A 13,052-nucleotide genomic window follows, 5' to 3' on the forward strand; every position below is an offset into this window, starting at 1 on the left:
AGATGTGTGCAAACCTGGTGGCCAACTACAAGAAACGTATGACCTCTGTGATTGCCAACAAGGGTTTTGCCACCAAGTACTAAGTCATGTTTTGCAGAGGGGTCAAATACTTATTTCCCTCATTAAAATGCAAATCAATTTATAATATTTTTGACATGCGTTTTTCTGGATTTTTGTTGTTGTTATTCTGTCTCTCACTGTTCAAATAAACCTACCATTAAAGTTATAGACCGATCATGTCTTTGTCAGTGGGCAAACGTACAAAATCAGCAGGGGATCAAATACTTTTTTCCCTCACTGTATGAATTGGGCAGCTATTATATTAGCTAGCCTATGTTCTGGCCCACCAATTATTAGCTTAGAAAAAGTGTGGTATTAAAAGGTATAATAATGTAATGTAGCCTAATAACAATGTAATATAATAACTTCCACTTCACTTCAATATCTCCTATTCTTAAAGGTTGGCTTTGTCGCCTTTGTGAGAGCATACTGTTTAAATTGCATTTTTGTTACATTTAGGCTCTAACACTGATCATCAATTACATAAATGGATGGGGCATTGATTGACACAAGCGGCATCCATATCAGGTATGTGATGTCACAAATCAGTATCTGTGAAATCTAACACCAGCTGCTACTTGGGATGAATACGGACGGCTCCTCATGTATCAGTGCAAGTCAAGGCAAATGCAGAAACTACAGCCTGGAGGTTAAGAAGCTCTCTACTCTCTCTCTGTCTGTTGGAGACCACTCAATAGAAAACATCAGACTCGGATACCTCTTATGCGCACTGTAAATACCACATTTAAATATTGTAATTATTTGGCGCACTGCTCTGCTCTTCATACATTAATTAATATTTACAGTCACTACTTGCGTGCGCACCTCTTTGGTAGGTGGAGAGAAAATTATTATCACTCTCCGCAAAGCAAAGGAGTTGGGGGAGAAGTTTTGAGTGAGTGGGAAAGTCGTGCTTGCTCCTTGGACTACATACAATGAAGAAATTCTGAGGTGGCAGTCTTCGTTCATTTACGCTTCCTTTGGCTGTATGTAACCAAGGGCTATCTCATGAACCGGTATCCTCTTGCGTGGAATTCTGTTTTCACTTAGAACTCTGCTGCCTGGACAAATGCATACAAATGCATTTAGGAGCCCAACGGACAAGGAGTGGACACGTTTCTCCGACAGCAATAACGTGAGTAAGAAATGAGGCTCACGGAAAAATGCATAGCCTAATGTAAGACTATTCGATTGTAAAATGCAGAAACATAGAAGTATAAGTAATGCAATATAAATTGATATGCAGTTTGAAAGTGCCATTTAACCATTTATCCTTGACCAAAACATAGGCTACCCTTGCCTGTTCTGACAGGTCTGTGAGAGGAATCAGCTGAGCTTATTTAACTTGTTGGCATTTGTCCAGAAACTATAGAGAGTGCGCTGACCAGCACCAGCCTATAATAGCCAGTAGGCTTCTGTGAAGCAGAGATTGTAACTTGGTTGCCAAAAAAGTTAGGTTTGGTTGTTGAAAATCGAATCTTAGGCTACATTAATTAATTGGTTGATAAATTCAGCATTGATCTTGTTGCGCGCTAGCATTCAGCCAACAGTCGTGGCTTTGACCTCTCCAACCGTCATGTTGCACGCACAATTGATCTACCAGCTAACGTTAATCCTGTCAACCCGGTTCTGGCTGCATGAAGAATGAAAGGTGAAGTTCTCTCCATCCTTCCCTCATTACAGAGCTTTGTTTTTTTTGTTGGTATTTTGTCACATAGGCTACAAGTAGCCCAACTGTTCTTTAACGTTTGGAGACCACGTTGCCTTGATGGTGCGATTATCCGAGGCTTTTTCCAACAACCGGTCTAAACAAAAAGTTAGAACTCCTTGGTATAGGCTAAACAAAACACAAGGCTTTATTATGTCTCTGTTTACATCTAGGCATGCTGTTTATGCGGTGCTGTTACATTTGGCTGGGACTGTGGAGCGGTATAGAAATGCACATGCTCTTGGAAGACCACAGAGCGTGCAGGACAGAGGAAGAAACGTTGCCAAGGCGTCTGTTGCCAAGCAGTCTTTTTTTATTATAATGGAACGCTATAGGATCTAAAAGAGTAAAGCCAGACACACTCACTGTTTGTAAATATGTTTTGTATGTGTGTTATTCATGTGTCTCTCCAAAATGATGTATTGTGGTTATTCTCCCCTGAGACAAGTAAAGTGTAATTATAGCAAGGTTATTATAGTTTATTATAGCCCTCGTCATGACTCCACACACTTTTTGATTAGCTGAGGTGATTTGGTCTAAAGTGAAACTCTCTATCTAGAAACAATTTATCCTTGGATGCGATACAATATTGGAAACCTTGAAGACTCAACTTAATTATCATCCCCCCAAAAATCTTAAACATATTAACTTGAAGAACAGTTTAGATGCAACGTTTGTGCTGTTTGTGCCGTCATTCTGTTACCAAACTTTGCATCTGCACTGTTCTTCAAGTAAATGTGTTTTTGTAAAGACTTCAGTGAAAATTGTTAAAAGTAGTCATTGTACATAGAGTTGTGTGGTTTGTTTAACTTTGCAATCATTGGTTTTTGTTTGACGTGCATTTTAAGGTGAAAAATCTCAGTCTCAGCTTCACTCTATTACCATGGAATTGAACAAATACAAAAGATACACTTACTGTTAGCTCCCTTATGGAAAAAACAGATGATTGTACATGTGGAAAATTGCATGTGAAAATGTGTTTTGAAAACCTTCATATAACATTTCCAACTAGCTCTCACAGTCTCACGTCAGAATTAGACATTCATCCATGTTTCTCAAAAGTCCAATTTCGAAGTTGTTGCAAACGTCAACGTTTTTGAAAATGTCAAGTGTTTAAGGTTAAGTTAAGGCATTAACTCAGAATGGTTAAGGTAAGGGTTAAGGTTTGGGATAAGCTTAAAACAAAAATCTCAAAAACAACTTTCTGTCGGTGGATTTGAACTTGCAACATTTGGAATCAGAAGCAGATGCTCACGTGAAAGTATGTGCCTTTGTAACACTACACGTGAAAACAAAAATAGTGTTTTCAACATTGTGTATGTTTTATTCACTGTGTCCTCACCTGGAATTTGAACTCACAACCTCTTGGTTCACAGCATTCCGATCTTTCTGCTACACCACCACACCTGTGTTAATAAATTATTTCATCTGTATTCTTACACTTTACACTTCAAAGTGAAAATAAACTTTGTGAAAAATAAACTCAAGAAAAACTATAATATTTATCATAGCATTCAGGAGTAACATGTAAACAGAATAATATGGCCCACCAACATTAGACAACTATACAGAAAAAACTCTAATTGCTGAAATAAGTAAAGGAAATCAATAAGGAGAGAATAGTCCGATTAATTGATAACTAAAATAGCAGTGCAGATGGCACTCTTTTGCTAAGTGCAGAGATGTATTATAGGTAATGAATGTGTATGCAAATGCTACATACAGTGCATTCGGAAAGTATTCAGACCCCTTGACTTTTTCCACATTTTGTTATGTTTACAGCCTTATTCTAAAATTGATTAAATAGTTTTTTTCCCCTCATCAATCTACAAACAATACCCCATAATGACAAAGCAAAAACAGGTTTTTAGAAGTCTTTGCAAATGTATAAAAAATTAAAAACGGAAATATCACATTTACATACTCTACCTGTCAAAAAATGTTGAACACCGACTCATTCAAGGGATTTTTCTTTATTTTTACTATTTTCTACATTGTAGAATAATAGTGAAGACATCAAAACTATGAAATAACACATTTGGAATCATGTAGTGACCAAAAAAGTCTTAAACAAATCTAAATATATTTTATATTTGAGATTCTTCAAAGTAGCCACCCTTTGCCTTGATGACAGCTTTGCACCCTCTTGAAGGAGTTCCCACATATGCTGAGCACTTGTTGGCTGCTTTTCCTTCACTCAGTGGTCTGACTCATCCCAAACCATCTCAATTTGGTTGAGGTTGGGGGATTGTGGAGGCCAGGTCATCTGATGCAGCACTCCATCACCCGTCTTCTTGGTAAAATAGCCCTTACACAGCCTGGAGGTGTGTTTGGTCATTGTCCTGTTGAAAAACAAATGATAGTCCCAATAAGCCCAAACCAGATGGGATGGCGTATCGCTGCAGAATGCTGTGGTAGATGCGGAGATCATCCATTCACCCACACTGCATCTCACAAAGACACGGCGGTTGGAACCAAAAGTCTCCAATTTGGACTCCAGACCAAAGGACAAATTTCCACCAGTCTAATGTCCATTGCTCGTGTTACTTGGCCCAAGCAAGTCTAATCTTCTTATTGGTGTACTTTAGTAGTGGTTTCTTGGCAGCAATTCGACCATGAATGCTTGATTCACGCAGTCTCCTCTGAACAGTTGATGTTGAGATGTGTCTGTTACTTGAACTCTGTGAAGTATTTATTCTGGCTGCAATTTCTGAGGCTGGTAACTCTAATGAACTTATCCTCTGCAGCAGAGGTAACTCTGGGTCTTCCATTCCTGTGGCGGTCCTCATGAGAGCCAGTTTCATCATAGCGCATGATGGTTTTTGCGACTGCACTTTGAAGAAACTTTCGAAGTTCTTGAAATGTTCCGTATTGACTGACCTTCATGTCTTAAAGTAATGATGGACTGTCGTTTCTCTTTGCTTATTTGAGCTGTTCTTGCTATAATATGGACTTGGTCTTTTACCAAATAGGGCTATCTTCTGTATACACCCCCCACCATCACCACCACCTTGTCACAGCACAACTGATTGGCTCAAACACATTAAGAAGGAAAGAAATTCCACAAATTAACTTTTAAGAAGGCACACCTGTTAATTGAAATGCATTCCAGGTGACTACCTCATTAATCTAGTTGAGAAAATGCCAAGAGTGTGCAAAGCTGGCATCAAGACAAAGGGTGGCTATTTGAAGAATCTCAAATCTAAAATATATTTTGATTTGTTTAAGAACTTTTTGGTTACTACATGATTCCACATGTGTTATTTCATAGTTTTGATGTCTTCACTATTATTGTACAGTGTAGAAAATAGAAAAAATAAAGAAAAACCCTTGAATGAGTAGGTGTTCTAAAACTTTTGACAGGTAGTGTAAGTATTCAGTCCCTTTGTTGAAGCACCTTTGGCAGCGATTTACAGCCTCAAGTCTTCTTGGATATGACACTACAAGCTTGGCACACCTGTATTTGGGGAGTTTCTCCCATTCTTCTCTGCAGATCATCTCAAGCTCTGTCAGGTTGGATGGGGAGTGTTGCTGCACAGCTAATTTCAGGTCTCTCCAGAGTTGTTCAATCAGGTTCAAGTCCGGGCTCTGGCTGGGCCACTCAAGGACATTCAGAGACTTTTCCCGGAGCCACTCCTGCGTTGTCTTGTCTGTGTGCTTAGGGTCGTTGTCCTGTTGGAAGGTGAACCTTCTCCCCAGTCTGAGGTCCTGAGTGCTCTAGAGCAGGTTTTCATCAAGGATCTTTCTGTACTTTGCTCAGTTTATCTTTCCCTCAATCCTGACTAGTCTCCCTTTCCCTGCCACTGAAAAACATCCCCACAGCATGATGCTGCCACCGCCATGCTTCACCATAGGGATTGTATTGGCCAGGTGATGAGCTGTGCCTGGTTTCCTCCAGATGTGACGCTTGGCATTCAGGCCAAATAGTTCAATCTTGCTTTCATCAGACCAGATAATCTTGTTTCTCATGGTCTGAGAGTCCTTTATGTGCTTTTTGGCAAACTCCAAGTGGGCTGTCATGTGACTTTTACTGAGGAGTGGCTTCCGTCTGGCCACTCTACCATAAAGGCCTTGTTGGTGGAGTGCTGCAGAGATGGTTATCCTTCTGGAAGGTTCTCCCATCTCCACAGAGGAACTCTGGAACTCTGTCAGAGTGACCATCGGGTTCTTGGTCACCTCCCTGACCAAGGCCCTTCTCCCCCGATTGCTCAGTTTGGCCGGGCGGCCAGATCTAGGAAGAGTCTCAGTGGTTCTAAACTTCTTCTATTTAAGAATGAAGGTGGCCACTGTGTTCTTGGGGACCTTCAATGCTGCAGCAATTTTTCTGTACCTTTCCCCAGATCTGTGCCTCGACACAATCCTGTCTCTGAGCTTTTGGTCTGGAGTGCATTAATTAATGTCTGAGCAGTGCCACCAGATACTTATTTGCTACCGAGAACATATCCACTCTCTCAAAAATAAGAGTATGGTTACAGTACAATGTTGTGCCCTGGTTTACAAAAAGGTCAAAGGTACACATAAGGTACCTTCAGAGGTACACGTAGGAATTCAGATGGTACTGGTCAGTACCTTTTAGGGTACATGTACAGACAATCTATTTTGTAGCATTGCATTGTTGAATACTTTCTGATTGGCTTGAAGGGCATTCTAGAGCATGCATTATTTCCCTATAACGCATGGTATATTTGCACGTTAGAATTAAATGGCTATAGTTCATTCTTACATCTTCTATGTTTGTGCTGCTTTTGAAAGCAAAAGTAGAATTTAAAACATTATTGTCATTGTTGAGTTAGATTTTCATAATGGCAAGCTAGTACTGATGGTTTGGTTAGATAAACTCGCAATTCTGTTTGGTTACCACGACAGATATTGTAGATATCTAGTAAACTTGATATCTACTTCCGTAGCTGCTGAAAACATTATACCGGCAAATGAACACATTTCTAGCGTGTTCAATGCAACTCCTTGGAAGGTCAGTTCCACTCCGCTAGCACGTCATGGAACACTGTCACGGATCCCCCTGGTACTGCTGCTCATTCCGTTCACTAGCTCCGGAGGTCTACGTCACCGGCCTTCTAGGCGTCACAGACCTGGTTCATTACCAGCAACCCCGGACTGTCTTGTCTCATTACGCACACCTTGTTCCCATTCCTCCGGATTAGTATGTGTATATATGTGCCCTCTGTTCCCCATTGTCCTGGTCGATTATTGTCCCATGTCCATTGGTCTCGTGAGTACCGTGTATTGTGCTCTTGTTATTACGGGTCTCATCCCATGTATTGTGTAGAGGCTACACCTCGCTCTTTTGTTTGGGTTACATCCCTTTGTTAGATATATATATATATACGTGTTTGTTTTGGGCTTTGTCCCTGTCGTTTTTTCATGACGTACCTTGTGTTGGGTGGAGTAAATAAAACCCCTAATACGTAGTCCTGCGCCTGTCTTCTATCATTATACAACGTGACAAACACACCTTCCATGTGGTTCATTATTTTCCATAGAACGCATAGTCCCTAGTTGATTATCCCTTACATAATAGTACATTTCTCTACACAATATATTCAATATACAGTCAGGTCCAATCATTACTGCACTTTGAAATGTAGGTGGTGGCAATGTGCTGGGTTGGGCTCATTAGCATATTTGGGGACATGGTGTAAAATATGTTGTATTTGTGCCAACCGTCACTAGAAATCTTGTATGAGTTGAAGTGGTTTATCGTTATGTTAGTGAAGGTTAAGCACCTGTTTTGACACTGTTGGTTTGGCAATCAGTGTAAGAACGTGTGACAATCAAGAGCTGTACTCTTAAGAGGTAACTGTGCATTTTTCGGTAGCTTAATATTCAATAACTAGCTGCAAATCAGTTATTGTAAATGTCACAATAACTTACTGCAGCTCATCTGTCACACTCACTCACCTGATGTTGTGGCAGGGAAGTGAGTATTACAAGGACATAGCAACTAGCTATTAAGGAAATATGTCTCTGTTATCACATGTGCTTTATGTCAGCCTTTAACAAGGCTGGAGAACTGACAGTGTACAAGCGTATGATGCATTTAGACGAGGGACTCAAAAACCATCATACCAGTCGGCATAGCGGGACAAGAAAGCAAGAAAGATGGTGACGGCAAAAACAAGCCAGCACTACGGTATGCATTGCTATGGTGATTTCAGTAAAAAAACAGTGCAACTCAACATCCAGTAGAAAACAACTCTATGGCAGATGGCAAAAGTTAAAATATTTTAACTCTGGCAGCAAGTTCCATCTACTGTGGAGGTTGACGGCATTCACTGCTAGCCTCAATGGCATTCACCGTCATGCTCTCATTGAAAACAATGACATACGGTTTGCCTTGTGTCGTCTACCTCATACCATGTAAATGCAGCACAAGTGTTAATGAACAGAATACAACAGAGCACATTTGCTGGGATGTCATTCCCTCACATTTGAGACCAATAAGAGCTTGCTGAAAGCCACGCCTCCAATATTCTGATTGGCTACAGTATGCTGCCAATTAGCAAGTAATGTTTGTCAACAGAAGAGTCAGCAAAGGCATAGTAGGTTACTAGCATGTATTACTAGTGGCAGCCAGTTGTCTGTAAGTTGTGTGGATTTTACAATAACTTACTATAGGTTTCCAGTTACGAAAATACAATTTCACAGCAACAAGTTGCCATCAAATTACCAGAAAATCCACTTCTTACAGTGCATCTCATTAGTGACACCTACTCTTACAACATTTACAAAACAGACAACATCGGAGGTGCTCAACTTGCATCGGCATAACCATCAAACGCTTAAACTGCTACAACACTTCCACTAACGGTTGGCACAAATACACATATATTTGACCACATCCCCAAATATGCTAATGAAGCCCACCAGTACATTGCCCCCACTTTTCAATGATGACCGTTCCTTATATTGAAAATATTGGGTAGAATAATATCCCATTACACCCACAAGGTACTGAAAAGTACCAAATGTACCTGTGAAGTGTACCTTTCAAATTGTTTTGTACCCCATGGAACATCACTGTACCCTAGCCATACACTTATTTTTTTAGAGTGTGTTAATACATGTTCCAAGCAAACCTGGTGGCACTGCAGAAACATTGATGCACTCAACCAAGAGGCTGCAAATTTAATTCCCTGACGCATTCGTGTATACTCATATGTCAAGTGTCCTTGAGCACTGCTAGTTTTACATTGATGTAACGTTGGTGGTGATAATTGGACAATTACTTACTTGATTCTGGGCAGCTTTTAGAAAAGTGCAGGAACGTATTCCTGCCAATAAGTCTGAATCCATATCTCCATATGCTCACAGACCTGGTGGTGTAGCAGGAAATGTGGCAGGACACAGTACAAAATAATAAACGTAATTTTTACACAAATTGAAATCAGAATAATGCAGCATACTGTCATTTTTAAATAAATAAACCTTAAAGTTGTTGTTATTTACATTTTAGGCAAAAATATAAATGCAACATGTAACCATTTAATTGATTTTACTGATTTACAGTTCATATAAGGAAACCGGTCAATTTAAATAAATAAATTAGGCCCTAATCTATGGATTTCACATGACTGGGCAGGGGCGCAGCCATGGGTGTACCTGGGAGGGAATAGGCCCACCCACTTGAGAGCCAGGGCCACCCATTGGGTAGCCAGGACCAGCCAATCAGAATGAGTTTTTCCCCAAAAAATGGCTTTATTACAGACATAAATACTCCTCAGTTTCATCAGCTGTCCGGGTGGCTGGTCTCAGACGATCCAGCAGGTGAAGAAGCCGGATGTGGAGGTCCTGGGCTGGCGTGGTTACAAGTGGTCTGTGGTTGTGAGGCCGGTTGGACATACTGCCAAATTCTCTAAAACAACATTGGAGGTGGCTTATGGTAGAGAAATTAACATTAAATTCTCTGGCAATAGCGCTGGTGGACATTCCTGCAGTCAGCATGCAAATTGCATGCTCCCTCAAAACTTGAGACATCTGTGGCATTGTGTTGTATGATGAAACTGCACATTTTAGAGTAACATTTTATTGTCCCCAGCACAAGGTGCACCTGTGTAATGATCATGATGTTTAATCAGGTTCTTGATATGCCACACCTGTCAGGTAGATTATATTGGCAAAGGAGAAATGCTCACTAACCAGGATGTAAACTAATTTGTGCACAAAATTGGAGAGAAATAAGCTTTTTGTGCTTATGGAAGATTTCTGGGATCTTTTATTTCAGCTCATGAAACATGGGACCAACACTTTACATGTTGTGTTTACAGTTTTGTTCAGGATAACCAGTTTTGGTATTTTCCTTGCTACGGCATCCATGTCTTACCTGAGGGGAATACCCCGCCATAGTACACAACCACTAAACAGTGTTTGTGATGGGTGAAGTGAAGTCTGAGAGTGTGTGAGAAGAATGAAGTTACACCTTGGGTCAGTTAATGCGGAACAACACACACAGTGTTGAACATTCTACATTAACCACATCACCATAGCACCTCTTTGGTAATCAGCCTTCCTCAAATGGGTCTAAAGATGGCTAACGTCTATCCTAACACATTCCTAATATTGAGTTGCACACCCTTTTGCCCTCAGAACAGCCTCAATTCGTCAGGGCATGGACTCTACAAGGTGTCAAAAGCATTCTCCAGGGATGCTGGCCCATGTTGACTCTAATGCTTCCCACAGTTATGTCAAGTTGGCTGGATGCCCTTTGGGTGGTGGACCATTCTTGATACACACGGGAAACTGTTGAGCATGAAAAACCCAGCAGCGTTGCAGTTCTTGACACAAACCGGTGCACTTGCACCTACTACCATACCCCGTTCAAAGGCACTTAAATATTTTGTCTTGCCCATTCACGCTCTGAATGGCACACATGCACAATCCATGTTTCAATTTTCTCAACGCTTAAAAATCCTTCTTTAACCTGTCTCCTCCCCTTCATCTACACTGATTGAAGTGGATTTAACAAGTGACACCAATAAGGGATCATAACTTTCACCTGGATTCACCTGGTCAGTATATGTCATGGAAAGAGCAGGTGTTCCTAATGTTTTGTGCACTCAGTGTATTTTGTATCATGTAATAATTACTTTTTTGTGTAATAACATACTACACAAAAAGTACACGATGATAACTGATCTGAAACTGAATTCGGCAATCTGTCTGTCTACAGTTCATGTTCATCATCTCTAGTTCCTATATGTAGCTGAGTAATAACAACCTGGTTACCAAAACAGTCGTAAAGTAACTATCCCCATGGAATAAAGGCAGGCAGTTTATCATAAAGGCAGGCAGTTTATCATAAAGTGATCCCTTGTGGGGTAATCAGTGTCTGGTAGGGCTTTTGGCCTGTCTGTTTGAGTAAGTGGCCGCATACTGTGTACTAATCGTTCTACGTACTATTTAGGACATACTGTTTAGTAAAAAGTATACAGTATGCCATGTCCGAAACGTACTACTTTTGGTGCGTTCAAGACAACTGGGAATTCTGAAATAAAACAAGCTCAGACTAGGAAAAATCCTGACGTCAGTGATCTTCAGATTGGAGAAGTCGGAGCTCTAGGATGACGCCTGAATTTCTGACTTGTAGTTCCGAGTTGGATGACCTTTCAAAGCTATGTCTCCCACTCGGAGCACCTTGTTTAGTATGCCACGGCCGAAACGTACTACTTTTGGTGCGTTCAAGACAACTGGGAATTCGGAAATAGAACGAGCTCAGACTGGGAAGAATCCTGACGTCAGTGATCTTCAGATTGGAGAAGTCGGAGCTCTAGGATGATGTCCCGAATTTCTGACTTGCAATTCCGAGTTGGATGACCTTTCAAAGCGATGTTTCCCACTTGGAGAACCTTTTATTTTTCGAGTTCCCTGTTGTCTTGAACACACCATCAGTTACAGCTTCATATGAACTGGAAAGGATCGTCTGTAGCCCCACTCAGTGAACCTTCATGTTGTTGGTTTTGGCTAACATTTGCTAAGTAGCTAGCATTTGTAACAACATATTTCAAGTAAACTTGAGTGTACCATAGGAGACCATCTCTCCCACGCTGCTCATTCACACTGCTCGTTCATGCTGCTCGTTGGTAAGTGAATGCTCCTGTTACTTGTCTCTCCATAACATGTTGACCGGTATTTTGGCTGACTGCCATGCAATTTACTGCTTGTTCTACAGCACCAACTTGCGAGTTGGTCATCTCCTGCTCGTATAGTGTATGTGCAGCCAGGATCCATACAGTGACCAAGTCCTCCGCTTTCTCTCTGTTTGCCATACTGGTGTGTGACTCGGTGTGTGTTGCTTGTGTGTTTGCCATTTCACTGGCTGTGCTTGCTTTTTGCCATTTGAAACTATAGCAAACTTGTAGTAAATTCCTGTCAAGAAGAGAGACACGGAAGCCCTTCTAGCCTAGCTAGCCTATAGTTTCAAATGGAGGTGGCTAACAAACGTTTTCAAAGCTGCAGGAGCTGTGTTTATTTTGCTCTATTCTGGGACAATGTGGACCGTCTGGACTTTCAATGTAGCAACTGTTTGCTTGCAGAGGACTACAGGGGCGAAGTGGCTACTCTTAGCAAACAAGTAGCGAACTTACACAAGCTACTGGGGAAGCCACGTCTGCCTACTTTCTGTTTCTCTTCTACTCCAGTACCTGGACGCCGCTCTGGCCTGGTGGGAGTGTTGGCACCGGGTCGTCTCTCCACAGCCGACTGGCCAGTGCTCTGCAGGGATCCCTCCCCGAAGGGTTCTCCCCCTTCCCTGGAGAATGGAGTTAGTAGGATGCTTCTGGTTTACTTAGTGGATGTTCCTAGTCTTGACCCTACCAACCAGCCATGGCGGCACGTCACTCACCGTAGAAGTAGAAAGCAGCGGCCTTTGGCGATATGGGCCTCCTTGGCGGTGGGAAGCCTGGACCGGATACAGACTTCAAACAGCTTGTAGCCCTGGATCCAGAGGTTCCAGCGCCTTCATCCCTAGGGGTTTCCGCTTCAAGATCGAATCTGGAGGTACCTGCGCCTTGTCCCCTCTCCGGTGGTTTCTACGGTGAATGAGGCTTTGTTGGTTATGGGAGGCTCGAACTGGGTGCCAAGAGTTGCGGACGTGCGAGATTCTGCCTCTTGCAAGTCGTCAATGGGTCTCCCGAATCATGCGAGGCGTAGGAATGGACGGATTTCCTCTCCCATCTCACCGGCTGTTTTTTTAGGCAGCTATATGGTAAGAAAACTTCTCGGTTCCTCTAGCAAAAACCATGTGCTACACGGCGCTCGAGTACAGGAT

General features: G+C 41.7%; 1 protein-coding gene across 1 annotated transcript in view; it reads left to right on the plus strand.

Moving 5' to 3' along the window:
* The first annotated feature begins 696 nt into the window (after positions 1-696).
* LOC123481951 (collagen alpha-1(XXIV) chain) overlaps positions 697-13,052 on the plus strand; it is a 165,405-nt gene continuing 153,049 nt past the window's right edge. Inside the window, exon 1 of the mRNA XM_045207737.1 lies at positions 697-1,195. Coding sequence (XP_045063672.1) covers positions 1,140-1,195 — 56 coding nt within the window. The 5' untranslated portion in view covers positions 697-1,139. The remainder of the gene's footprint in view (positions 1,196-13,052) is intronic.

This window comes from Coregonus clupeaformis, chromosome 26, assembly GCF_020615455.1.
Source record: "Coregonus clupeaformis isolate EN_2021a chromosome 26, ASM2061545v1, whole genome shotgun sequence".
NCBI lineage: Eukaryota > Metazoa > Chordata > Actinopteri > Salmoniformes > Salmonidae > Coregonus > Coregonus clupeaformis.